This window comes from Meriones unguiculatus, chromosome 3 (genome assembly GCF_030254825.1).
Source record: "Meriones unguiculatus strain TT.TT164.6M chromosome 3, Bangor_MerUng_6.1, whole genome shotgun sequence".
NCBI lineage: Eukaryota > Metazoa > Chordata > Mammalia > Rodentia > Muridae > Meriones > Meriones unguiculatus.
The window spans coordinates 15,095,447-15,123,342 of record NC_083351.1 but is presented as its reverse complement, the minus strand read 5'-3'; the positions used below and the strand labels follow the sequence as shown (position 1 = coordinate 15,123,342).

The 27,896-nt window shown below is 58.5% G+C and overlaps 1 protein-coding gene across 2 annotated transcripts; it reads right to left on the bottom strand.

Moving 5' to 3' along the window:
* Nucleotides 1-216: 216 nt before the first annotated feature.
* Epha8 (EPH receptor A8) lies at nt 217-27,380 on the bottom strand. Of its 2 annotated transcripts, XM_060379276.1 has the most exons (17): nt 27,194-27,380; nt 22,377-22,441; nt 16,365-17,028; nt 10,760-10,915; nt 9,145-9,480; nt 6,934-7,058; nt 6,660-6,822; nt 5,658-5,751; nt 5,295-5,362; nt 4,485-4,649; nt 4,135-4,320; nt 3,818-3,879; nt 3,072-3,281; nt 2,674-2,823; nt 2,400-2,590; nt 2,085-2,258; nt 217-1,979 (listed from the first exon to the last, which is right to left on the bottom strand). In XM_060379276.1, exons 1-17 carry the CDS (start codon nt 27,282-27,284, stop codon nt 1,865-1,867), a joined length of 3,015 nt encoding a protein of 1,004 aa, XP_060235259.1. In that variant the 5' UTR covers nt 27,285-27,380; the 3' UTR covers nt 217-1,864. The 2 variants fall into 2 exon arrangements, with proteins under 2 accessions (XP_060235259.1, XP_060235260.1); XM_060379277.1 differs by lacking the exons at nt 217-1,979; nt 2,085-2,258; nt 2,400-2,590; nt 2,674-2,823 and having other exon boundaries at nt 3,144-3,281; nt 3,818-3,943; nt 27,194-27,378.
* Between the last annotated feature and the right edge of the window lie 516 nt (nt 27,381-27,896).

The window sequence follows — 27,896 nt, the reverse complement described above, 5'->3', positions numbered from 1 at the left end:
GAGCCCCGACTGTGGCTGTGGAGTCAGAACCTAGCCTAGGGGAGGCGTGCACCTCCCAGCGCTCGGGCCTCATTTCATCAGCACCCCAGACTATGCTCTGGCCAGGCCATTCTCTCCAAGGCCAATTTCTCATGGAACAGAGAGGGCTGTGAGGGATATTGTTGGCGTGAAATGCAAATTTCTGGCGCAGGATGGATAAAACAGGATGCACAGGCAAAGATGAGACAGAATTTATTCTCATCACAGGTAACCTCCAGACTCAGGATGGGAGCCACAGAGAGCCCCCAGAACCCCCCAGGGGGACCCACCCCAGGGGCCTTGCCTGAGGATCCTAAGCCCAGACACTGGGTGGGTGGGGTGGGGTGGAAGACGGGGTGTCCTCACCCCTTGTGTCCTGACCATGTTTCCCACTTCCATAGGAAGGAAGGGCAGCTCGGCTACATAGTACTATAATATATAGAAGCGCAGGAGCTGGCCGCGGCACCTGGGTGGGGCTGAGGCCCCCGAATTATTGCAGAAGGGAGAGGGCTCAGTGCTGGTGTCTCGCGGGGTGCTGTGCTGGCTATGGGCAGGGCTGGGCAGGGGAGGGGGCCGCCCTTTCCTCTGGGCTAGGGTTCCTTGGGCCCCACCTTCCCCAGGATGGGGCGTTCTCACCCGGGGTGCTTTGTATGTGCTTTAAAGACCATTTTTGCATTGTCAGGAGTGAGGAAAAAAAATATTCTGACATGGTAGAAAAAAAGATATTTACATACCCTGGTGGGCCGTAACGGGGGTGGGGTGTCAGCCTGTGGGTGGTGAGCTTCCCAGGCCCCTCCCATCCTCGCTGTCTGGGGGGAGGGGAGCGTGAGAAGAACAGACCACGGCTGGAAGGAAGAGGGCCCCAACTCTGAAATTTGGTTGTCATGTGACCTCACACAAGGCATCCCCTTCTCTGGGCATCCCCACCTGGTATAGGAGGGGGTTTGGGGCTTTGAGTCGGCCCCATGCTCCTGTTCCCAGCATGGGCAGGGGTGGCAGGGGTGGGCAGTGAGAAGTTGGAAAGAGGCATCACAGCCAATGAGAGTGGACGGCCAGGCAGCCAAGCCGCCCCGAGGGCGTCCCACACTCTGCTGGGACCCTCTATGGAAGGTGGCCAGAGGGACTGGCCAGGAACCCTGTTTTCCTGTTGAGCAGCAGGAGGAGCCAGGCAGAGGCTGCAGGTGGTCCCCCAAGTAGGAAGGAGGCCTGGTCCTGAGATATAGCCGTGGTGATAGCCGTGGTGGGCTCACCCAGGCTCGACGGTGGGCCTGGTGCTGGTGTGGTTCGGAAGCAGCCGGGGCTCCAGTCTCTGAGCACTGGAGGGCAGTAGTTGTGAGCCTCTGTCTGATCCCCACAGGTACTGGGGACGGGGCAGCGTCAGCTCGGATCCCCTGCTCACACTCTGTCACGCCTCCTCATTCATGACGTCTTATCTGCTTCGGTCACACACGTGTGGTTCCTGCCCTGGTAGATAAGCACACGCGTGGTAACCTGCACAGAGCTGTGCTGGGGCCTGACAGGGAGCAGAGACACCATCTCATACTGTTTCCACCAGCTGCCAGGACACCCTCACCATCACCTACATGCATGCATGCACACACAGGGAGGTGAACGATGCCACTCTTGGCTTGTGTCTGGTGCTGGAGGCCCCAGGCTCTGGAAGCCGCAAGGTCCCACGCCTCCAGAGGTCAGGTGACCTCTCCACCTGGAGCACCAAGGACCTTTCCCAGGTAACTCGTCCCTGTAACTTGAGGTCCTGTGGCAGATCCCTGGAGCTGCCCTGATTGTCAGGGAGCCCCCGAGGAGCCCCTGACAGCTGGTCCGACCAGGGCCAAGGGACTATGAGTTAGAGGTGGCGGCGCGGCCCCTGAGTGCTGCTCAGCTGGGCCTTCATGGTCTGGATGCTTCCAAGGATCTTCTTCTGGTGGCCCATGAGGGTGATGCCGAGGGCACGCACATCCCTGTGGAGGAAGCGAGGGAGGGCCACCAGTTCGGCCTGAGGAGTCCGGGAGCTGAGCACACTGCTCTCCCCTGCCCCGCATCCCTTTACCCGCCCTGCCACTCACTGGGCGTTCATGCGGAGCACCATGCCAAGGGAGGAGTAGCCACCGGCTGCAAAGTGGTCTCGGTACCGGCCCATTCGAATGGAGTCCAGCCAATCCCCGACGGTGAGGTCCCCGCTGCCACTACCGCCCCCTCGGAGGTCAAAGCAGCTCCTGGCAAAGGCAGGGGGTGGGCACCTGGAAGCAGAGAGTTCCGTGAGTAGCCTGCCAGGGTTCTGGACACCCTCTCCCTGCTACCTCAGCCCTACATGAGGTAGAGGACCTGCAAAGCCAGACTCTGGGGAGGGGGCAGTGGGGCTGGTGCAGGGCTCAAGTTACCTGCTCACTGTGGCTGTGGCCCTGAGGCTCTCGGGGCTGTGGATCAGGGCATCCAGAACACTCACGACATGAGAGAAGCGAGGCCGCTGGGCACGGTCCTTGTGCCAGCAGTCCAGCATGAGTTGGTGCAGGGCACGCGGGCAGCCCATGGGCGCCGGAAGCCTGTAACCCTCCTCCACTGAGCTGATGACCTGGTGGGACACAGCCCTGGACTCAGGCTTGGCTCCCTGGTGAGGACCCACATCTGTGTCCCAGCCCTGGGCCCCAGACTCACGTCCTGGTTGGTCATGTTCCAGTAGGGCCGTTCACCATAGGCCAGCACCTCCCACATGACCACGCCAAAGCTCCACACGTCGCTGGCTGAGGAGAAAGTGCGGAAGGCAATGGCCTCGGGCGCGGTCCATCGAATAGGGATCTTCCCTCCCTGGGATGGATACGAAAATGTTGAGGGGCTGGCCGGGCTTGTCCCAAGGCAGAGTCTTGCTTCCCATCCCACCATCCAAGGACCTGTGTTCCAGGGGAACCCACCTCCATGAGCCACTACAAGAATAAGCAAGACAAGCGTGAAGAACCCTGAGAGCACTCAGTTACCGTAAAACATGGCTGACTGCCCGCTAAGCTTTGAGGTAATTGCCTATACCCCCTGCCCACGAGAGGGCGTTGGCAACGCACCGCGGTGGTGTAGGCGGCTTCGGGGTCGTCCTCCAGAGCTCTTGAGAGCCCAAAGTCCGACACCTTGCACACCAGACGGCCATCTACCAGGACATTGCGGGCGGCCAGGTCTCGGTGGATGTAGCCCAGGTCTGAGAGGTAGCGCATGCCAGCGCCCACCCCTCTGAGCATGCCCACCAGCTGGACGATGGTGAACTGCCCGTCATGGGTCTGCAAGGGGACACGGAGCGGGGTTGAGCTTTTGAGACAGTGCCTGGCCCAGGGCCGGGAAACCTCCCCTGTGCCCTAGAGACCGGATGTGACTCTGCAGTGGGCAGAGTGAAGTGTCTGACTGCTTAGGTTCCTGGAAGCATCTTTCCTGGGGAAATGGACACCCAGAAGTGTTAAGCTCCAGGCCTGCCAGGCCCCAGTGAATACCCAGAAGTGGGAGCTGGAAATGTAGCCCCCTCCTCCCAGCTGGTGGTGCAGGTGGCACGGGCCATGGCATCCCTTAGCTTGGGGTGGGGCAGTAGGGGCCCTTACAACAGTGGGACCTTTGTGCTGGGGCCACCTAGCCCTTAAGAGTCCCCTCCTACCTGCCCCTTCCCCACGTACATGAGAAGCAAGCTTGAGTGGGATGAGGGATCTGCTTATGAACTCTCAGCAGACAGGCTGAACCTCCATGTGTGAACAGCAAGCGAACATACCCCACCCGTGTGGGCGGCAGTGATGGACATGCGCCCCTCCCCTAACGGGAACAGACATACCCTGAGGAAGGCATCCAGAGAGCCATTTTCCATGTACTCGGTCACAATCATTGCCAGGCGGCCTGAACGGGGAAGGGGAGGTGCAGGTCTGGTGTGTGGGTGGCCAGGGCTGCTGATCAGGGGTCCCTAAGAACATATGCCCACCCAAGGGTCAGGTCAGGTTTTAGGGTCCCACTGGGGTCCTGGGCTCTGGGTGCTCTAGGGTCACCTAGGGATAGGAGACATAGTGACAGGGTCAGGATGGCCCCGGGGATAAGCCTGATCCCTGTCTGGACAGGAGTGTCCCATAAGGGGAGCTACCCTCATCTGGTGCTTACCACGGGTGACAACCCCCTCAAGGCGGATGATGTTAGGGTGATCAAATTGACCCATGATGGCCGCCTCGCTCAGGAAGTCCTGTCGCTGTCTCTCCGTGTAGCCAGCTTTGAGGGCCTTGATGGCCACAGGCAGGTCCCGCTGGCCTGGCATCTGCAGGCGCCCATAGCACACTTCTCCCGACTCTCCTGTGGGGCCCAGAAGGAACAAACATCAGTGGGACCCATCCCCCACGAGGGCCCACTCTCTCCAAGCCTCCAGCACCAGGGGCTCCGGGGTCCCCACTCCATCCCCTTCTGGCCAGGGTCCCCCCACCCAGGCCACCCCGTCCCTCCCAGCCTCTGGGGCTCACCAGAGCCTATGATCTTCTCGATGTGGATCCTGGAGGCCTCTATCTCTCGGGTGAAGCTGCGGCCTGCCCGACCTGGCTCCTCATAGGTGTGGGGCTCAGCAGTGAACTGGGTTTCTGGGAACTTCCCCGGCGGGTGATTCAAGGGCAAGAAGACAGGTGGGGGTGCTGAGGAGTCAAGGAGAAGGGCCCTCAATAAGGAAAGGAGAAAGTTTCCTCTCCCTAAGTTTTCTAGGGGGCATAGGGTATCTCTGGGAATCCCCAGATATGGCGCTAAACGGCAGGGACCCCACAATGAAGCCTATGGCGTGGCTCTGTCTTTGGATCCCTGGTTAATTCTGACATGTATGTTGTTCTCCGTCACCCCCTCCCCCACCAGAGTCTCTGGGACCTTAAAAATTGCTCTTAGGGTGCTAAAGAAAAAGAGTTCACAGGTGTCAGCTTTGCCTTCACTAGAAAATGGCTTCAATTCCAGGGCTGTGTTGAGCCTTGTGGGAAGGAGCGTTCTGACCGACGTTAATGGGTACAGTGATGGGACACGGTAGGTCCCCCCATGTCTCCCCTACTTCCCAGAGTCTCGACAGGATCCTGGGAAGCTCTCTGTAGCAGGGCTATCATCCAAGACAGCACGAACCCCCACCAGGGAAATCACATAGGTGCAAGAGGACATGGCTGTGCCTTTCCTTTGGCATCCTCCAGGGGGCTGTCGGGCAGCAAGTGGGGGTGGTCTCTAACAGCTAGCCTCAGCCTCTAGGCCCTGCATTGGACCTGCCAGGCCTGCACTGGCCCTGCCGAGCCAGGCTGCCCACTCACCCTGCCCGTTCTGATAATGCATCTTCTCCTCATCTGAGTCCTGGAAGGCCTTGCTGTAGCCGCAGTGCCTATATGGGGTGGAGGGTGAGGCAGTCACCACCCTGCTGGGGCCAGGTCAGCCCAGACCCAGTCAGAAGGTGAATCTGGGTCCCCCTCTCCCAACAGATTGGCTCTTGTTCCTCATTAAGTCTGCAGGGGAGGGTCCTTGTTTTTAGACTCAGAGCTCGGCCCATGGTAGCCCCAACAGCCAAAAAACAGTTACAGTCTATTAATGCTGATTGGGGCCAGCTTGCGGCTAAGGTGCCGCTGGGCGTGGCTGAGTAGTAGCTGGGCATGGCTGGGGTAGGGCAGAGGAGCGCCTACCTCTTCTTGCAGATGAGAAGCAGGAGGAGCACCACCAGGCCAGTGATGAGTGTCAGGCAGATCCAGACGATGGTCCGAGTGTCGTAGCGGGGCCCTGTAGGAAGGCCTGGCCCTTTGCAGCCACCAGCCAGCTCTGTTCCCACCCCACCCTACCCTGGGCTTGGAGTCGCTGCAGCTAGGCTGCCCGGTTGGCCGGCCTCCCGCTGCGGAAGCGGCTGGTTTTGAGGACCGGTGCAAGCTGTGTGTGCTGGCGACAGTCACTTGCCCCTTTGACCCAAACAAAGAAGAGCTGAAAACCACCCGTGCTACTTGTCAATCTCGCAGCACCGCCAGTGTGCTGAGGGCTAGCCTCAGGGGACCCTCTTCTCAGCCCTGAAAGGTAGGGCCTGGCACTATCTGCAGCCTACCAGCGGCTCTGAGAACTCTTCACTGGAGGCCGCGTGATAAATGGAATGGAAAGAACAGGATTGCTCCCCTCGGTCTCACGGTGACCTGTAAATACTTGGGACACATGGGCGGCAAGGGAGTGGACACAGGTGGACACTTACTCTGTCCAGCAGTGTGGGAGGCTGGCTGGCTGGCTGGAGCCAGGGGGAGGCAAAGAGAGAAGCCTCTAAGCGGGTGTCTCCCAACCTGGAGTTTGAGCAAACCTTTAACTGCTGGGTCCCTTCTGAGAGTTTCTCATTTAGGGCACTGGCCTGGGAACTAGAATTTCCAAAAAGACCCCTAGTGGTATGGACGTTGTGGGTCCCAGAGACTGTGGAGAGTGTGAGCTTCTGAGAGATATCCCTGGGACACCCGTAAGGTCAGCTGGAAGAGGCCTCTCTCTCGTTCAGGAGAGGCCTGCAAATGGCAGCACTGCCTGCTGTAGCCCCTCAGGGAGGGGAACTAAGAGCGGAGTCCTGTGGGCCCAGCCCCGTATAGCCACAGGCTTTCCCCTGCTCGCTCTCCTCCTGGCCTCAGCACTGTGGCTCCCCCAGCCCTCCCCCTCCTTGTACTCACGGGGTTTCCCAGTCTCCACCTCCATGGCCTGGCTGAAGCGGCCACAGCCTGCTGAGGTGCGGGCACGGACCTGGAACACGTAGCGAGTGCCTGGTTTGAGGCCTGACACGGTGGCGCGGGTGGTGACGGCCTTGAGGGTAGAGTAGCTTTGCATCTCCTTATCCTGCCCGAAGAAGGCAAGGCCAGTGAGGCCATGGGGGCCCTGAGGCCCTCCTCACTGCCCGCGGCCACCCGTCGGCTCCCCGCCCACCCACCTTCGGGAACCTTCGCAAACCTTCTCGTAGTACTTGATCTCGTATTCCAGTATGATGCCGTTGGGCTGCTCTGGCTCCTGCCACAGCAGCGACACGCTGGTCTGCCCAGCCCGCTCCTGCCGGATCACCACCACCTGGGATGGGGCTGGGGCGGCAGCTACCCATCAGGCCTGGCATGGGCCTTGCCCAGGCCCCTGCCCAGTCTTTCCCAGACCCCTCTGGGATCCCAGGCTCAGCTTGGTGACCCTCTTGCTTCTACACCAAGTCAATCAGCAGCCCCGTGCCCTAAAGGGAAGCTGGCTGCCTTCTGGATCAGTCCTCGGGGCAGCTGTGTCTAGGTCCTGGGTGTCCCCCAGGCCCGCCACCCTGAGCACAGGTCTGGGTATAGCAGGGGCTCAGGTATGCCTGAGGAAGGATTCTGGGCTTACGTCCTAGCTGGGGCAGCTGTGGACAGCTGTAGGAGCTGAGCAGGCTTGTGTGTTCAGCGGTTCTTCGGTCATAGAAGACACCTTGCCCCACCCCTGCCTTTACCCGCAGGTGCTCTGTGCTCTCCTGAGTCTGCTCAAAGGATGCATATAGCCATATCCAAGGCCAAACTACAAAAGCAGGACATGATGGCTCCCACCTGTAGCCCCAACTCTCAGGGTGGAGGCAACAGAACCAGCGTGAAGTCAAGGCCATCCTGGACTGCAGAGTGAGACCCTGACTGGCCATTTCTTCCTATGTCTAGGTGACCTGTTGCCCCGGCAAGCCTGGGCCCTCTTGGAAGGTAGTAACTGCATACAGTTGGTGCCCAATAGACGCTGCTGCTGCTAGAGACTCTGAAAAGTCAGGAGGCCCATACAGGGATAGTTGGAAGGACCAGAAATGCAGGAGTCAGGTTTGGGAGCTCACAGCTCTGCGCTGGCTTTCTTTCTCACCAGCCAGGACCGGCTAAGTCACTTATGGCTGCCTGAGGCAGCTGCTCTAAGGAGATCAGGGCTGGCAGGCAGATGATGGCAGGGGCACAAGACAGGGACAGGTACCCGATGCATGTAGCCATGGTGCCAAGGTGGGAAAAAGATCGGCAGGTGCAGTTGAGGTAGCTCTGTGAGGAGAGCCTTGTGGGAGAGGACTGTCCACAGGGACAGCGCATGAGACCTGGGGTGGGGGGTGGGCTGTGAGTGGGTAGTTGTGTGTCTCTCTAAAGTGGGTGCTGTCCAGACACTGCTGACTTCTCAGCTCTTCTCCCAACCTGGTCCAGACAGCCACAAGCCTTCATGCTCCTGCAGACAAGTGGCGGGGCAGGACTGTGAACTCACTCGTGCACAGGTCTGTTGCTCCTGAAACTGCTAGACAGGAGGGTGGGGAGCTGGGGAGAAAGGGTGTGTGTCCTAGATAGATGCCACCGGACCATTGGAAGGACGGCTGCTGGACTCTCCAGGGGGCTGCTCATCTGGGTCTCCTGACCTCTACTCTCTACATGGTGACAGGGATTTCTGAGCCATGCCTATGTATGCTAGGGAGGAGATGGTGGGGGAGGAGCAAGGGGTCCTAGGTGACTAGGGGGCTCCAGGGTGACTAGTCATAGAAAGCTGCCCCTGGCTGCTCTTAGGAGCAAGCTGCCAATCGACAGGCAGGACTCTCCCCCTGAGTTTGGAAAGAAAGAACCACCAGGGTCTGAACTCAGTTCAAATGACCAGAAATATGTGAATGGCCATAGTTCCAATATGGCCATACCACATGGCTCTGGAAATAGTCACTGAAGTGATGACATTTAGGGTTAAGGGCACGGTAGGGTGTTTGCCTGGCACGTGTGAAGCACTGGGTTCGATACTCAGCCCTGCACAAACTGGGGATGACGGTACACCTCTGTCATCCCAGCCCTCGGGAGGCTAAAGCAGAAGGCTTGCTGTGGGTTCAAGGCTTGGGCTAGAGTGAGGCTTTCCTGGCAGCTGCTGGACTGAGAGCTCTCCCTTCTTTCTAAGACTTCCCAGTATGGAAGGCAGGTGCTGCAGCTTCCATTGCACGAGAGAAAAAGCAGAGACAGAGGCAGGGAAAGTGCTAGACTCCAGGCTTATGCCCTGCAAGTGAAGGCTGCCTCTGTGCTTTCTGGGGTACTGCCACTCACAGGGTGAGTTCTGCTTTCCTACAAAGAGGTCCCCTGCTCAGGTCCTGGTGGAAAGGAAGAGCCAAGAGAAACAATGGTTCGGGGGTGGGGAAATGGGGCTCCTTGGGGCTGCTCCGCGTACCTGCCTGGTTCGTGGTGATGTTGACCACAGCAGCACTACGGGGCTCGGGGCTCAGGTTGGACACACCGTTGACCGCCTCGATCCAGAAGGAGTAGTTCGTGTGGGCCAGCAGGTTGGCCACCAGCAAGCTGGCCTGTGCCAGGCTCGTCTGCTGCGGGACAAAGCGGGTCCCACTCCCACAAGCCTCACAGTGGCTCAGGGCCCAGGGGCAGCGGCGGCACACGGCGTTGTAGGTGATGTCACTGCGGCCGCCTGGGTCCAGGGGAGGGGCCCACTCCAGGGTCACGGATGTTCCATTCACGCTGGAGATGAGGTTCACTGGCGCTGAGGGTGGCCCTGAGGGCAGAGAGTAACAAGTTGGGGTGGAGTTGGCCCGGGATCCCCATTGTATCTGGGGCCTCTTAACTAGGAAGTCACATCTATTCAATCCTCTGGAAGATGCCAGGGCGAAGGCTGTCTCAGCGTCTGAGACAGCAGCCTGAGTTTCCATATCATAGGGCCACAGTGTGTGTTCCTACATCTGGAGCGGCGCTGCCTAGTTTTGGGGTGCCCACAACACACATGCGATGTGTAAACTGCTCAGTCATGTCTGCCAGCCCCCACCCTTCCATTCTTGTGCTAATAAAAAATGCCAGTGGGCACTCTGTGGCGCAGAAAGCCTGCCATGGAGCCTTCAGGCTGTGGGGTACCACGTACCCCTGCTTCAGCCCTGGGATATAGGCGCAGGCTGGCTAGCACAGACTCTGGAGAGAGAGAGAGGCTGATGGCCCCTTCACTTGGGCTGATCGTGGACCTGGGTAGAAGTTTCAGAGGGGTTGAGTAGTCAGGTAGAGGACCTCAGGGCTCATAATTCTAGGCTGGGAATCTTGGCTTTGAGAGACGGGAAGGACATGTTCTCAGAACCGTTCTTGAAGGGTTCTCAAGGCTCTTGAAGTATGCAGACTTTCCAAGTCAAAGGCATAAGACAGCAAAAGCCCTGACTTACAGGCTTAAGCCAGCCGGTAGCTTTAGGCCCTGTTTCATGGGCTCGGACAGGGGAGAAGCTACAGCTTAGCCAGATGTAGGCACATGCCTGGGACCAGGAGCTGGGCTCGCCTCAAACGAGAAGGAATTCTTTCTGCCCTAGCAGGTCCCATATGAGGACAATGCTCAAGTCTGGGCAGGACCCACTGAGGAGAAATGACTGGCATGTGTTTGTATGGCATCCAGGGACTGACCTGCCTGGGCAGGGAGCCTGGGGCTGGGTGGGGAGGAGAGGAACAGGAAAGGAAGGATCTAGGCAGCAGCTTCAAGGTAGAATCACTCAGGCTCCTCTGTATCAGGCAGTGAGAGCAGGGGTTGGCGAATGCTGAGTCCCAGGCCAATGGAGGTTAAGGGCCAAGGCCAAGAAAGAACAGCAGTGCCAAGAGTGTTCTGCATCCATCAGAGTCCCTTCGGGGACATGAAACATATTCACACAGAACCACACCCTCTCCAGGCAGGAGGCATGCCTGAAAGGCTGAGGGGAGGAGGAAAGGAGCTTCCTGGGTGTCCCTGAAGAGAAGGCGGGGAAACACAAAACACCTAGCTCCTGAACCCCAGCATCCTACCAGGAGAGCTGTGAGGCAGTACTCACGGGTGCAGGCTGCTGATGGTGGGTCCAAGGCCGCGCGGTAGTAGCTGAGGTCACAACGACAGGTCTGGGCCGCAGGAGTGGCAGAATGGCTGTGGGGTGGGCATCGGGCACACAGCTGGTCCCCAGGGGCCGACTTGTAGAAGCCCAGCTCACAGGCTGTGGAGGAGAAGACAGCTACAGGCAAGCTGGGTGCCCAGCAGAGAGCTCCAGGGTGGGGCTCCCTCTGAGTCTGTGTGTGTGTGTGTGTGTGTGTGTGTGTGTGTGTGTGATGGGTCCTGGAGGACCAGGGCATCCACTCTGTAACACAATGCTGTTACCCCAACAACAATGGGGGGCACCGAGTGCAGAGAGGGCATCTGCCTTCCACAAGGTTGCATGGAGCTGAGCTAGGACCTTGATATGAGTTCCCATCCCAGCGTGGACACCCCAAAGTGACACAACTGAGCTCCCTAAATCACCCACCCTCCTCAGCCTCAGATTTCCAATGGGGTCCAAGCAGCTGCGAATCAAAGATCAGGTGCTTGTCACCACGACTGTGCGACTTGAGAGGAGGGAGAGGAGGAAGGTGGACAAGAAAGAAAAGATGTGCACATGACCTGGTCTTAAGCCTGGACAAACAGGGACCCTCTCCTATCACAGCCAGCTCCTGGGCCCCACAACAGACCCCAAGGAATCAAAGTCTATGGCCGGGGTCTCATGCTTCATGCTTCACAAGTTCCCCAGTTCCCCAACCCTGAGACACGCCTCTGTGTTTGTTGGTGGCTGGTCTCCTCTTACTCCTGCTGAGCCTGTCACCTGATCCACCTCATCTGAGAGACAGCGGCAGCCTCAAACCAGACCTCCAGCCCCACCTGCCTTCTCGTAGTCAGTTGCTGGCTAGATCACTCAGGAGAAAGACCCAGGACCAGGCCCTTTTCAGACCCAGGGGACACAGCCATGAATTGAACTGCACAGCCCACTTTCCAGGGTCACCATGCTGGGGAAGGAGATGCAGGCAAATACGGCCAAGTCATACTCGGGAGAAAGAGACAGTCACCGAGGACAGTTGCAGAAGCCCCTGTCCCAAGGATGGGGTAAGAACAAATCAGACAGGGATCTCTGCCAGCCTGCCCACTCCTTGGAGTTCCAAATAAAAACGCTGCTGCACACACACACACATACACACACACACACACACACACACACACACACCTTCTCTGCCAGGCTGAGGTCTACCTCAGCCTCTCATCCTCAGACTGACCTCCAGCCATTCCTCACAGGCTACTGGCCTCAGGGCCTTTGCACACATATTTGGCTTTCTCCCCCAGGGTACCTTTTCTTTCCTGTCCATGGGCTGAACCCCTCTTTCTGGATTGACTCCAGCATTGCTGGCCCTCTCCATGTAACACACAGAAATGACCGTACCCGTCCCTGTATCTCTCGTCCCCACTCACTCTCTCCTCCTGCATTGGGAGGTCTTCACGGGCAGATCCTTGGGAGATAAGGATCAGTCTGTTCCGGAGCGGGTGCTGTGTGACCCCTCTGGAGGGTCAGGCAGAACTAGTGCCACCCAGACAGGCTGCTTCCCGCTCTGCCATGGCGGAAGTCCTGTCACTGGGGATAGCCTCAGACTCACTGGATTCTCTCCAAGCTAAATCCCATTCTGGAAAAGCCGGTCCCCAGGAGAAGTTTTATTTAAGAATGTCATTTCAGAGCACAGCGCCTGTGGATGCCAGTCGGATCTCTTTATTATACAAGCTAAAGCTAAGCAAATTTCTAAAATTCAGCAGGCTCGAGGGAGAGAGTGAGCCAGGGGAAAGGACAGCCCTCAGATGGCTTCGAGGGCACAGGATGGCAGCACCAGGAGGGGCTCAGCGGTGGGTAGGTGGAAAGACTATACGCTTTTGCTCTGAAGCACCTGCCCCCCTCTAAGGGACCCCGAGAAGGCCCAGGCTTGATTCCATTTGGGGTTAGAGCGCAGAGGCCTGTCTTGGGGTGCGTCTCAGGTGTAGGCTCCTTCTGAGGCGGCACTGTCAGCAGGGCCTGCAGTTGTGCTGAGCAACAGTGCCCTCACTGTGGTGGGCAGAGCCCTGTGTGCTGGCATCTCCAGATCTGTGTGCTGTTCCCCTTTACCCGTTCCCTTCCATTCCCCCCACCACCGACTAGATCAGAGGCGCTGGCTCTGCCCGGGGAGCCTCTGGAGCAACAGGGACAGACAAGCAATTCTCTGGGGCCGTCGTGGTGCGGCACAGCACGAAGGGAGCGCAATGTGACAGCTATCTCTGAAAGTCCTTGGCTGTCAACAGCTCACAGTAGGGAAAGGCGAGCAGAGGGATTGACTAGGTCTCTTTCTGGCATAACCCCTCACTCGGGGTTAACCCTAACCCCTCACTCAGGGTACACCATTGGGTCCTAGTTTCCTCACTTGTAAAACGGGGACAGCAATAGTGCCTGTTTGGGGCTGCAGTGAGGGTCACATGAGCATCGGCATCTGGCAGTGCCCGGCTCTGGTTGCTTTAACTAGAGGCAATGGGCATTAGTCATACTGTAGCACAATGTTTCACCTGTGGGAATGGATCTGTCTGTGTGCATGCCTGGGATCGAACCTGGGCCTTGCACAGGCTGGGCAAGCCCTCTGTCACTGCATCCTACCCCAGCCCACAAAACCCTTTGGCAGAAGAGGAAACACCCTCAGAGAGTTGCAGCCTTTAACCTCAGAGTCTCAGGCCAGGGGTGAGGCAGAGCCAGTCCGGGGGACCCTCCAGCGGGGCCTCTATCTGGCTCTGCTCACAGCACAAGGAGCTTAGAGGGAGCTGTGTCTTCCTGTGGCTCACCAGTCGATAGTTCCCTCCTGCTCCGCTAATACCCAATATGGCTATCACGTGTCGAGGCCAGATTAATCCACGCCTCGAAAATAAAATCATCTTTAATAAGAATACTAATCACCAGGCCTCAGGGAGGCTAGGCTACGAATTAGTGGCTGGGACAGATGGAGGCGCTCCGGGCTGCGGCCTGGTCCTGCCCCGTGACCCAGGGGGCTTCCGGAGTGGTCGAGGGCCGGAGCTGCAGGCTGTGGGCCAGGAGAGGCTGGTGCCCCGCCGAGGGCACCTTGCCCAGGCTGCCTGTCAGGCCGGCAGCTGCCTGCAGCCTCGGCCACCTCTCTGCTCCCCCTGCATGAAGCCTGAGATTTGACAAATAAGGTGCCCGCCCGTGGTCGACCAAAGGAAATTAATTCTAAATCAGATTTTAAACACAGGCAGGAAGGCAAAAGAGCTGGTCGCCGTCCCCGCTCCCCTCCGAATGAGCCTCTGATATTTATAGAAAGATGATTAGGGCCCCCGAGAGTGATTTACATTCGCATCCAGGTGACGGGAAGGACAGCAACCGGGACTGTAGGATTTCAGACTGTGGGGTTTCTGAGGCACGCTGGAGGGGCCGGGGGGAGGGGAGGAGTGCAGGCAAGTGACTAAGGAGGCCACTGAGTCGCTGACTAGCTGGCAGCTTCCCACTCAGGGGATACCAGAGACTGAAGGCCTAACCTACCATTCCTCGCTGTGTGTCTCTGGGCCAGGAAGTTTGCCTCTCTGGACCTCTTTGTTTCAGTGGTAAACTGGGCCAGCTTTGTATGGCTCTGACATTTCCCCCATGCGTTTCCGAAGCCGGAAAGAAATCTCACTGAGTCACCGGAGGAGCCAAACGACATGGCAGAGTCTACGGTCTCCGGACAGAGAGGGAGACCCAGGCAAGGGTGCTGGCCTGGGTCCCTCTGAGAAGGTCTCAGTTTGGAATCCATGTGGCTCCTTCCAGATGTGGTGACTTAGACAGTCACAGATGCCACCAGCAGGGCTGGGGACTGTCCCCCCACATGGGACTCAGACCCGCAGCCCCTCCCCATCTCTCTGCCTGCAGTGCATTGTGAACTGATATTTTTTATAAAACCTGTAATTATCTTGCAACTAGCGTAATTATGTTGCATTATGATTTAAATGTAAAACTCAAAACACACTGCAGTTCTCTCACCCTGCCCTGCGTGTCTTTGTTATTTTTTATTAATGGGCTGGCAGCAGCAGGCAGTGAGCTTGGCCTTGGCCTCTCCCCGTCTCAGAGGAATTCTCACTAAGCACCCTGCCCTGCCCCGTTTCCCACCTCTGCCAAAAAGGGAACTTCCTAGTCTTTCCCTCAGGCCAGCGTGTCTTGGTGCACGTGGGACTTACTGCCTCGTTTGGAGAGCTGGGGCACCGAGAGCCAGCAGCCGAGGCAGCCCTGGGCAGGTGTCAGCAGCCAGTGACAGTATGGCATGGCTGTACCTATCACTAGTAGCCTGACTGTGACAGGAGGGTTCTGTGGGGGGAGGAAGAGTCCTTGGCTTGGGGGCTGGGTAGCCTGGGAGCTGATCCACTTTGCTATTCATGCCAGAGGGCCTCAGTTTGCCCCATCTGCAAACGGAGTGCGGTGCCTCACTTAGAAGGATTCCCAAAGTCGAGGGCCTCCAGCCCTGCCCTCTGCGCCCTGAGCACACAGATGCTCAACAGAAGAACGGCTGGCCTAAAGGGTTGAGGGTGTTTATTAAAGATGACAAACGCTGGGAGAGCTGTCACAGAGGCAGGGTATTCTCCCGGTTTGCAGAAGATGTCTGAGGACAGGCTCCAGTCTCCAAGGCTTCTACACAACAAGGACCTTCCTGGACCCTTTGAAGCCAGAACCAAGGTTCTCATAGCCAAGCCTGCCTGTGCCCTGATGGCAGAGGGGCCATGTGTCCAGCCCCTAGGAGATCCAAGGACAGAGGGAAAACAGGCCGAGCCCCGCGCCAGCTGGTACCCCAGCTGGTGCCCACGGAACTCCCCGAGGCAACTTGTTCTCAGCATGCCAGACTGCAGGGGCCCCACATGGGGCCACAGACCACATTATGAACATGCACACTCACAAATGCACACACACCCACACCCGCACACTCCTACATGCAGCACAGTGCCTGGGTCTCCCTTGTCAATTGTGCCTCATGTTGGTACACCTGGGTGCTCAGCTGTCCCCAGAAGGCCCCCCAAACACAGGCAGCCTGAGTCTGGGACCATGTGACAAGGCCAGCCAAGCCTGTCCTCCTTGGATGGTCCTGCCGGCACGCCTTGGCAATGCCCCCTCCCTCTGAGCCCTGACTCAGAACCCTGGTTCTACCTTCCTCCACTCCACACTGGCAATTTTTCAGCTTAGAGTCTGGAGAGAGAGTCCAGGTCCTAGCTTTGCTACCGCCAGGCTGTGTGACCTTGGGCAAGCTGCTTCTCCTCTCTGAGCATCTTCAAAACCAGGACAATGACAGCCCCTGCTTCACTGGGTGGGGATGGGGACTGCGTGGGTTGATAGCCCTCTGGGGGAGGTGTGCTCACTCGTGTGAAGCCCCCGGAACCGCAGTGTCGTTCCCTAACCCAGGGACATGCCTGAGAGCATTACCCCATCACACAGGCCCCTTTGACATCGGCCACGGGACGGGCCACCTGGCTGTTCCCCGGCCCCCAGCTGCCCCGCGCATCTGCTGACAGAGAGCCAGATGGCCGGCGATGACGGCTTGCACACGGGCAGCCCTGCCCACATGGAGCCACCTGCAGCCCAGCCAGCCTTGGGGTCCACTCACCCATACAGGCATCGCGCCGCTCCTCGTAGCCCGCACTGCACACGCACTTGCCGATGGGCACCAGCCACTCGCCCTCGGCGCTGCAGTACATCTTGGGCGTGTCACGCTCCTCCGAGTGCCGCACGCACTGGCCTCGCACCTCTACCAGCGAGGACGAGTCGGCCCCGGTCACTGCCTCCGAGAAGGCCGCCAGGTTGCGCACCATGGCGGGACACTTCTTGTAGTAGATTCGGAGGGAGAGGATGGCGAGGCAGGCGCCTATATCCTGGAAGGCCAGGTAGAAGCCGCGCTTGCTGAGGGGCCCCACGCCACGCACCTCCGTGTTCAGCTTCAGCCTCCGCACGCCCAGGTCGGCGCCGGTGAAGCTCTCGTCGGCCGCGATGGTGTCGATCTTGAGGAACTGGCTCTCCTGCGTGCTGGCGCCCAGGTCCCGGTCAGACTCCAGGTAGTGGAGGTTGAAGGTCTCCTTGCAGGTGCCCAGCACGCCCGGAATGCTGTTGCAGTCACGCAGGGTGAATTTGATCTCGGCGTAGACGCGTCGGGCGCCGTCCCGGGGCACCCAGCTCGTGCGCAGCCAGTTGTTCTGGTTGGGACTCATGACGTTGCACACTTGGTAGGTGTGGATGGGCCGGAAGGACTCGTCCACCTCGTTGATGGAGTCCCACTGCGGCAAAGAGAACACGTTTGCTCAGGTGGAGGCCATGCCCGCTGTCGTCCCGTCAACCCCCCGGCAACAGATGCCAGGAAAAACACAGCAGAGAGGACGCCCTTCTAGGCCGGTGGTCACCACTGCCCAAGGCCAGGCACTGGCAAATGAACCTCAAGTTACATGCCCTGGAAGTGTTATGGACTCACAGATGTGAGGCGAGGCCAGATGTGGGCCACCAAGGGGGTAAGGCTGAGCCAGAGCCCACGAAGAATCAGGCCTGGCTGCCACCCAGGCTCTGACTGCTGTTCCTACATGGCTTTTCCCGTCATCATCGGGGTGAAGGGTCTTGCTTGGAGAATCGGTGAGCCCAGTTTCCCAGGAAGCTACTAAAGGGACCTCTCTGGGTAAGAAGTGGTGGCCCTGGGCTGGACCCCACCTCAAATCCCTGTCCAGCTCCCTGCCTCTGTGGCTGCTCGCTGAATGACTGTCTGATGGACTAGTTACTCTACCCCGCTGCTTTCCGGTTCAGTGTTTGTTTGAGACGGGGTCTCTTGTAGCTCAGGCTGGACTCGAACTCACTGTGAAGTCAAAACCAACCTTGAATTTCTGCTTCCCCTGTGCTGGGAATGGAGCTCAGGGCTTTGTGTGTGCTCGGCAGGCACTCTACCGAATGAGCTTCTGCACCGCTCTTCTCGGCTTGGGACCCCAGAGCTGGCCTAGGTCCCCCTCAGGCCAAAACAAGGCTGTGGGGAAAGTTAACCACTGCTACGTCCCTAGCTGGGTGAGGAAAACAGAGGTAAACCCCACAGAGCTGAAAGAAAGGCAGCCGGGAAGCAGGGCAAATCTGCCAACCATATATCAGACGCGACATTAATATCCATAACAAATAAAGAAATACAGCCCAACAACAGAAAACTAAGTCCAATTAAAAGAGGAGCAAAGGACTTGAAAAGACATTTTTTTCCCCTAAAGAAGATACACAGATGTCCAAACAGCACAAGAAAAGACACTCGACATCGCTATCCACTGGGGAAATATAAATCAAACCCACAGTGAGAGCCTACTACACAGACGTTAGATACTTAAACAAAAAAAGAAGCCAGCGAGGGCATGAAGGACTCGGGAGCCTGGTACATCGCTGGGGGGGGGGCGGGGGTGTGTGTGTGCAGACTGTGCAGCTGCTCTGGCAAGTGGCTAGTGTGGGCCACAAAAAAAAAAAAAAAAAAAAAAAAAAAAAGAAAGAAAGAAAAGAAAGGAAAAGAAAAAGAAAAAACAAAGACAGACAACACAAAGCAGCTGTTCTGAATGTACATCGTCATGACGAGCTGCCTGTGTCCCCATGCTCTTGGCTTGGATGAGCAGCCGGGTATGCTGTGAGCATGGTCCAGCGCTTGCCCAGCACGCACCACCCCCTGGGTATGATCCCCCACACTGAAAACACACAAAAACCTCAAGTGGCTGGAAAAAAAAAAATCCACCTACCTACCAACAGACAAAGAGAAAACAGCACATACAGACAGTGGAATATTATTCAGCCTTAAAAAGGAATGAGAGTCTGATACCATGCCAAAACATGCACGTGCATGTGTGTGTGTGTGTGTGTGTGTGTGTGTGTGTGTGCTCACCCATGTGCACAGAGAGAGATCAGACTATGCTGAGCGCCATTTGCCTCCACTGTCCATCACAGTCCCTTAAGATAGGGCCTCTCATTGAAGCTGGACCTCACTGCTTTTCAGCTGGTGGTCCATGGGTCCAGGAATCCTTCTGTCCTGCCCGCTCTGCCGCCACCCCCACCACGGCGCTGGAGTTCCATGCACACCTAACCACGCCCAGCTTTCTTCTGTGTGTGGCGGGGAGTTCTAGCTTGGGTCTTCATGCTCACACAGTAAGTTCTCTTACCCACGGAGCCGCCTCCCCAGCCCCACGGGTGAGTCCTGAGGGCGAGCCTAACCAAAGAAGCCACAAGTAAAGGGACCAGCGCTGCCTCATCCATCTCACCTACACCAGACCTGCATGCAGGTCAGGCGGATCCCTAGAGATGGGACACAGTGACGTCTTCTAGGTGCCGTGGGAGGGGATCGTGTTATTGTCCAGTGGCTTGCAAAGATAACAGATGTTTCAGAGATGGGTGTGCCTCGAAGGTGGTGATGGGATGGCTCCGTGGCCATGGGAATGGGTACCACGCCATGGAACTGCATGGCAAAAGTGGTCACGGTGGTAAAGTCTATGTTATATTTGTTTTACCACGTCAGAAAGAAGCGGGTGTATGTGGCTCAGCGGTAGAACCCTTGCTTCTCATCCTTGAGGGTCTGGGTTCCATCTCTATCCCTAGTACCATAGCCATCGAGACCCTGCACACAAAGTGGGTTCCTGGCCCCCGAGCACAGCACTGGAGAATGACAGTTCAGGGCACCTGGAATTCGGATGTTCGTGCAAGAGAGATCAGCGCCCGAGTCCTCCTGATGTGGCACGTGCCAGCAACATCCTGGGTGAAACAGGGGCTTTACGTAGGTTCAGGGAGGTAAGAGCCTGGGTTCCCTCACCCACATTGTTACTTAGCCCCTGGCAAGGGGCAGGCACAGGACTGAGTCCAGAGGACCTCACGGAACTGCTTGGGCTGAGGACAGATGGCTGCGTCCAGATCTGTGACTCTCTCTCTGCTCTAGAGGAGCTAAGGCTCTTGTTACTTCGGTACTGGGCGTGCGGGGAGCTTGAAGACCCCTCCTCCTGACACTGCATTAATCTGTGGGTCAGGCTTGCTTTATGTGTGGTACAGCAGGGGTCCTGAGTGTCCCAACCCATTTCCTGCCTGTCACAAGTCTGTCCATCTGGCCTCGTTTCTGCCCGTGGTGTGGTCTCCACCCCAGCACCCCGAGACAGGCCTATCTCTGCTAGGCTGGGAGGACGCCAGGAGAAAATGCCTGCAGAATGCTGAGCTCAGGCCTGGCACAGGAAGGCACCCAGCGAGCAGGGCACGAGTGCGCTGCTGCCCTGGCAGCGCACCCCTGGTCTGCCTGCATGCCTGCGGGACCATCAGAGCGGGGTTTCTGAAAGTTCAGCCTCACTTGTAAGACCTTATGCTTGCTGCTCCATGCTCCACACTGCAGCCCCCGCCCCAGGCAGCAGTGTCACATCTGGGGCTAAAGTCGTTGTCACAATTAATGGAACACCAAAGAGCCTGCCAGATGCTCCCTGTCTGTTTCCTGCCAGGGGCCCAGATAAATTAACCAGCTTGATCAGAGTCCACTCCAGCTGTCCCCACCGGTGCCAATGGCCTGGCCCTGCCCTGCCAGCCCCAGAGTGAGGGCAGATGCCTGGTGTGGCTGGGTTCCTGGAAATAGATGCAAGGACAGAGCCGGCCCGGTCTCCGCTCAGGGCCACTTCCACCCAAGCTGCCTCTGCAGCTGACCCCTCATGCTGTCCCCCATCTTTCTCTCTTCCTGGAACAGGACAGAGCAAAGCAGCCGTGCAGCCCAGGGCATGTCACGTTCCTTCTCCGAACACTGCGTGTTTCATCTGTGAACGCCTGCTCCTTGCAGCTCCTCCAGGCATGGTGAGGGTCAAGGGAGATGTAGATAGTAATATGCCCCCTTCCCTGGGGCGCCGTTCACTGCAGCTGCTCATCGCCAGGCAGGATACAGGAGAGCCCAGTGGGGGCAGAAGGAAGGTGCAGCCGGGTTAAGCACATGGATGAGGTCTGGGCCTAAGCACAGCAGCCTAACCTCTCAGAAACTTCTGGCTTCTCATTGGCCAAATGGTCTTTCTATGCATCACCCTGTGTAAGTGCACGGAGCATGCTCTGTGATCATCTTGTTATAAAATGAAGAGGTGAGCGGCCTGAGCGGTCCCACCGGTCGGAGAAGGCAGAGCTCCCGCATCTTGGAGCCGGGCACTCCTGCTTCTGCTAGGTTCTGCCCAAGCCAGAAAGCCCTTCTCATGCTAAGCGCAGCCCAGAGGAGTGCTGAGCAAGCTGCAAAGTGGGAGAGCTGGACAGAGCCTCACGAGCCAGTCCCGAAGGCTCTTCTCCTTGCTGGGCAGGAGAATCAAAGAGAGCCCCTGGAAGGGAGCATGCGCCACTCCCTGACTCGCTTCCAAGATCTGGAGCCGGCAGCACATTCTCTCGGGGCAACCCCAGGCTGCAGATAGAGCACATCCATGGCTCAGCAGACAATCTGGATCCTCCCATGCTCCTCACAGGGTCAGACGAAGCCCTCAGCACCCGGGGATGCATATGGGTTCCGTGTAGCCTCCAGGCTTAGAGAGCCCTAGTTTCGAGTCTCTCTCTGCTCTCCCTCTATGGGATCCCATCTCAGGCAGCAGTGGGCTGAGTGGGCTCACCACCATAGCACTGAGCCTCAGCAGTCTCACCCGTGTAATGGGCTAGCATCCTCTGAGGACCTGCTCCCAGGGCGATGTGAACACAAGCTTTTATCGTTATTTTCTAAACCTCAAAAGATGTGAGACGACGCTGCCTAGCAGGCAGCAGAGCCTTCCACCACCAGGTGTGAGCCTCCCCAAGCCAAATTCAGGTTCTCATCAACCTAATGGCTGAGTCCCTGGATCTGGGGCAGCAAAGACAGCCAAGAACCCACCTGGGGCCAGGGCCGCCCCTTCCTAGCAGTCAAGAAGCAGGGGAAATGCAAGCTCAGCCAGCAGAAGGGCACTCAGCGTGGACCAGGCCCGAGACTGGAGTCTCCCAGAGGAAGGCCCATCACAGGGCTGTCCCCTTCCTGAGGACAGCCGCCCTGAGCAGCACTTCTCAGGTACCCAGCCTCTGCCCTCAGAAGCGGTGGCCGTAGAGGCTATAGGCCTGGGCCCAGAGAATTATGGCACTCAGGCTTGGCCCTGCCAGCACCAATAATCCTGTGCTCAGGAGCTGATGGCTGTAACAGCCCACTACTGCCTGTGATGGGACCCCAGAGAGAGAAAGCAGAGAATCACCCTGCCTCCTAAGATGAAAACCTCTCCCAAGGTAAAAAAGTGAGACCCTTTCTCAGGCCTGAACTCCTGGTACCACTTTCATCATTGGGACAAGCCTGGCAGAACTTTGTTGCTCATTTCTCTGTTGCCATGGTTCCAGCTATGCTGGACCTGGTCCTGGCAGGCCATGAATGTGCAGGCTCAGGGCACAGATATGAAGATCCTTAAACCAAGGGTCAGAGAGCAATCAGGGACCCATGTCAGTGCTGGCCCTGTGATTGCAAGGGTCCCAGTGAGCTAAACTACTGAGAAGTGTGTCCACTTCTGTGTGTCCTTGAATGAATGAATTCACTTCTCAGCACCTTTGCTTCCTTTTGATCTGTGTGGCGCTGAGACTCTGAACTGCAGCATCTCAGTAAAAGCAACGCTACTCCGTCACTCACCCCGTGAGCAGGATACGTGAGCCAGCCCCAGTCTCCGTGGATGGTTGATGTGTCCAGCAAGTTCACTGTAAAAAGAAGGCAAGAGGGCATTAGGTCCCCTGTGACCATTTCCTCAACCAGAGCCAGCCACACTGGTCACTCTTAGCCGCCCCTTCCCAGGAGCTCACAGTCCTGGGAAGCCCAGCACGCTTGTCCTTGTTAGCCTATCTGGTCTGAAGACTGAAAGTCCTGCCTCTTTCTTGCAGGCGCCCTTCAACTCCTCAGCCAACAGCCATGTCACTGCTGGGGCACAGACTGCTCAAGCCCTGGGCTTCCTGGAATAGCTGGATTACAGAGCTGTGTCTGGGGGTCATACAGACACAGGCACAGGCTGGCACCCTGGTTCTATTGTCTTCACCTCTCTAAGCCCTGGCTCCCTTCTCTGGGAAAGGGTGTGATGGTGTTCACCCCCAGTGCCCTCTGAGGCGGTGACGGCAGTTACCCCACCAAGTCCCACCCTCTACCTGAGTTCAGATATGGTTTCACGGCCTCAGTGTCCCCAGGATGGAGCCTGGCGCCTGCTGGACCACTAAAGTCAGTGGCAGATGAGCGAGAGCTGCCTCCTGATGCCGCCTACTGTGTACTGAACTCTGCCAGGGGCTTCTTAGATGCCACCTTGCCTATGAGAGCGTTTCATGACATTCCAGAGAAGTGGCCAGCATTACTTCCACTTTAGGAATGAAAGACGTGTCCTGGAGAGGTTCTAGAACCTGCCTAGAAGCCCAGGTGTGGCTAGCAGGGCCAGCACACAGACAGCTACTACACAGCAGAGAGACAGAGTCTCCGAGTGATGTCTGGGTAGGGGGTAAAGGAGTTCTGACCCAAATGCCAGCCTGTTCGAAGTCAGGCCCCGTGCCCACCCGGGGAACCCTGCAGAATCCCATGGAAAAGAGCCCACCTTTGGGGTCAGGCATCCCTGGGCCCTTGTCACACCACAGCCCTGCCACTCAACTTCTTCATCTTTGAAATGAGTCACAAAGACCTGGGGGTTCAGATGGGGGCAAGGAAGCTATTGTAAAGCATGGGGCCAGTGCCCGTTGACACACCTTATATCCCTTTACCTGCTCACTCATTCAGGCAAGTACAGGTGTCCTGCTCAGAGAACAGGACGCCAGTCCCAACTATCTGTGCCTGCTATGTGTCCTAAAGTAAGTCCCTTCCTGTCTCTGGGCCCTGCTTTTTTATGTCATGGCTGTACCAGAGGCCTTTGGCACCAAGACCTACAGCCTTCCATGTTTTATTATTATTATTATTATTTTTATTTTTAATTTTTCTTCCACGGGTCTCCTTCCCTAGCCAACCATCATGGGCTTCATCTACCAGGGTGGAATATGACCTGGCCAGGCCACAGATGGTTAAAGCAGGTCCTCTCCGAAATTCCCCACAGGGAGGTGGGGTATCCTTCTGCTTGAGATTTGCATAGCTCCAACTTGGCCCTCTCTGGCCCTCAAAGATGGAGACAAGTGTCATCAGGAACTGTAGAGTGAGGATGCTCTTAAACTCATCTCCTTCCTTTCACCCTCCCACTCCAGTGTCGGGAGCCTGGCTGAACCAGGGACGGCGCCTCTGCACTCCTTCCTGGATCCCCAGGGACTGGGTGGGATCAGAACCGGAACAAATGTCCACCGAGGGATGTCCCCTCTCCTGAGCCAGCCCTATGCCAGGGGCACAGGCAGAGAGAAGGCTTCCCGTCTCCCTCCCTCCTTTGCTCTCAGGCAATAGAGAGAAAAGTGGGTCAGGCAAGCTCTTTCCTCCTGCTGGCTGGGGGGAGGGAAGGGGGCTGTACTGCAGTTTCCCCCCCAAGACCAGTGGGGCCCCACTAGGAGGAAGGATGGGGAAAGGGCTCCCACGGGCGTCCCCATATTAGCCAGTTTCCCACATGTGGGGCTCAAGCCTGAGGTCCCTTCTCCAGGCGCCAAACAGTCTGGTTCAGACCTGCCCCTACACTGGAGGACCCTGAATAAACATTCATTGCCACGGAGGCTCCCTCTGGATATGCTGACTCCAGGGCCACCTTCTGGGGCTGTCTGTCCCCAGGAAGTCCCACCACATCATCCAGTCCCCAGATAATCCACGGATAAGTCAAAAGTCAATTCTATCGGATTCACAACAGGCTGCAGGAGGCTGGGGTTGTTTGTTCCTGTTCCTTCTAGACCCTTCTCTGTCCCTCCTGTCCCATCTTTTCCCTTCGGACCACCACCAGCTTCTACAGCTCACATCTCCATCTGTGGGGGTATGGAGGAGAGTGGGGTGAACCTCAAGGCACAGCCCACACCAACAGGAGGTTTGATGGGGACTGGTAGAATGGCAGCACTGGGTCTGCCTGGCCCGGTTTGAGGCCTCTGGGAAAACTGGACCTGGTCACGCAGCTGGCTGGTTTCCTGTCCTGTCAGACTGTGAGATGGATTCCCCCTCTGGACTCATCCCTTATTGGAAAAGGGAGACCAGGACTCCAAGGCTCCTCCCTGAATCCCTCGGGCCTCAGTTTCCTAATCTGGAAATGCCCAGAGGCAGTCCTCCTCGGGGTACCCGTGCAGGTCATTCTGCGGACCACACAGGCTGCGTCAGGGGCCGAACAGCACAGATAATTCCTTGGCGGCTCCCGCCCGACCGTGGAAGGCATTATGCGATTCCTTTTCTCTCCAGTACTGTCACCTTCCCCCATTCCATTTCGCCGAGACTAATACTTAAATTGATTCACATTCCCCGAGGACACAGTGTGTGATGGGGAGGCCGGAGAATCGGGGTGGCCCGGGGACATCGGGCAGGACATGCAGACCGCCTTAGAGACCGTCCCGAAGTGGAGGGTGAGCCGCCCTAGGGAGTGATAAGGGACCTGGTGCCTAGCGTGGCTCAGGGAACCTCTGCAGGTGCGTGACTGCCCAGTGGCTACTGTGAGCCGTGGGCCGCCAGCCAGCCTGGACACGGTGGCCTCTGCTAGACCCCAGCTGGGAAGCTTGCCTCTTCCCTGAGTCCCAGGAGCCTCCCTAGCAGGTTCTGGCCCTGTTCCACTGCAAAGGCCACGTCATAAAGGCTTCCTGGGTGCTCCATAGGCACACCAGGCCCGGGTCTCCATCTGAGATGCGTGGCTCACCCCTGCTTGTCTGGGCAGTCTGCAAGTTATCAGATGGCTGTGAGCCTTAGCCTTGGCCATAGCCCCCATGCAGACAGGCTTCCCCCATCTCTCCAGGCCTGCCTTTTCTCCAGCCGTGCTCAAAAGTCATTGTGCCATGGGGGCGCTGGGACCTGCAGCCTGTGACTCTGGAAGGTGCTGGCTCCTCCACAGAACAGTCGAGGCAAGCACTTTGGGTGCAGAGCTGACTCCCAGAGCCTTGCCGAGGACCTCCTTAAAATTTCCTGGGCCAGGAACACCACCTCCAACCCCTCCCCCCCAACCCACTGCAACCCACCCCATGCCACTCTGGGCGTGCTAGCTCTGGGAGAACTGGCCTCACTCTGGGAGAACTGTTCTCTCAGGCCGCTGTTCTCCTGAGCTCTGACTCTTCCCTCCTCACTCAGAATACCTCTCTCAGACATGTCTCAGAACCAGATAGCCGGCCAGCTTTCCCTGCCCACCTGTCCCTCAGCCACGATGCAATGGCCCTGCTCCGGCTCCTCTTGCCTCGGGGATGGTAATTTACCCTGTGTCAAAGTGCACGCATTTCGTTGGGCATGAATGCAAGGTCTCTTCCTGCGTGTGCTGCGGCAGCTACATGCATACGTGGGTGCCACACACACATTTCTCCGTGTGCGTATACCTGTGCCTGCGTGTGCACAACCGTCACACTGCTGTGTGCATGATGAAGGGGCAGGTGCTGTCCATGTGTGTGAGGTTCTGCTAGCCTGGGTCTGTGTGGCCGAACCTGTGGGCTGGGTGGGACCCCTGTGCTAAGTGTTGCGATTCCAGGGGCTCTCCGAGCACACCAGTCCCGCTTGCTTGGAAGCAGTGGGCACGGTGAGTCCAGCCTGCCTGGTGAGACTGGCTCTAGCCCTGGACAGCCCCCTCGGCCCAGCATCCCAAGGAGAGTCCACAGGAGCTGGGGCGTGTGGGGCAGAACCCGTTGGACCGACTGCAGTGTCCAGTGCGACTAAGAAAGGGTGTGGGTGGGCAGCCTCGGAGCTGGTCTCAGCTCTGGGGATCCCTTCCCCACCCCACCCCCAGAAGTCACTTCCCAGACCCCTTTGGCCCTGATGACTCGGTGCCCCTCCCACCTTCCTGGGGCCAAAGTGAAGGGGCCAGCTGGCTGTGACCCAGACCCTGCTCTCTGGGGCAGCATGCCTCAGTCTCTCCCAGTCCGCTCCTCCCTGCACCTCCTGCCAGCGGGTGCCTCTCCGTTAAACCCCTTCCCCCTGGTCAGCTACGCCCCCACCCCACTCTCAAGACACCCCTCACCCCGTGTTTCCTAACCCCTTGTTCTCTGTCTGGCTCCTGTCAGTTCTTGGCCTGATGCTCAGCGCTGTCTTCAGCCCCCTTTCCTTCGGTCCTCCGAACCTTGTCCCCGATTCTTGCATTCTCGCATCTGCCCGTCCGCCCGGTGCCTGCCAGTCCGTCCTCGGTCCCCATCTCTTGCCTTCTCTCCGTCCCCTCTCTCCTCCATGCCTCTTCTGGCTCTGCCCAGTCCCGTTCCCTTGTCCCCGGCGTCCGCTTCTCGGTCCCCCGTGCGTCCTCCCCGCGCCCCTGCCCGTGCCATCCCGCGCCCAGGCCGGCTGGGGTCGACGAGGGGAAGTTGCGCCCCGGGGTAGCGCCGTCCCCGCCCCCGCCCCGCCGCGCCGCTCACCTTCGCCGCGCCCCGCGGCCACGCAGGTGGCGGCCGCCGCGGCCGTGACGACCCAGAGAGCGGGGGACAGGCGGGCCCGGGCGGGGGCCATGGCCGGGCGGCGCCGCGCTCCTCGGGCTCGGCCCGGCGGCCGCGCGTAGCGCGCTCCTGCCTCTCCCGCACCCCGGCCCCGGCGCACACGCGGCTCAGCCGCACGCGGGCACCCGCGCCCGCCGCCGCCCCGGGCGGGGCCGCCCCCGCGCGCAGCCAATCAGCGCCCGGGCGGGCGGGACGCCGAGCCCGCACCGCGGCCGCCCGCCGGCAGCACGTGCCCACGCCCGCCCGGGCCCGGCTGGCGCCTGGGGGCGTTGGCCCCGCGCCCCGCGTGGACCGCGCCGGACCCGCGCGACCTCGCCACCCAGGCCCGGGGCAGGTCCCGGAAGGCGCCCGCGGGACCCGCCACCCGCCCGCTCGCTCCTGCCCAAGCTCTGCCTCGCGGGGGACCGCGCGTGCAGGCTTCTAGTTCCTGGGCCGGTAGACAACTCAGTTTACACGTCTCTCCCTCTCTGCCTCCCCCATCTCCAGGACTGGGCGGCCACCGAGATTCAGAGGGGCCGTACAGACCGATGCTTCCGAGAGCTCCGCGGGCTGGGCATCCTGGCTGTGTGGCCTCAGGCAGGTTTCTTACCCTCGCCGAGCAGATCAGGGCTCACTGTGCCCGTGC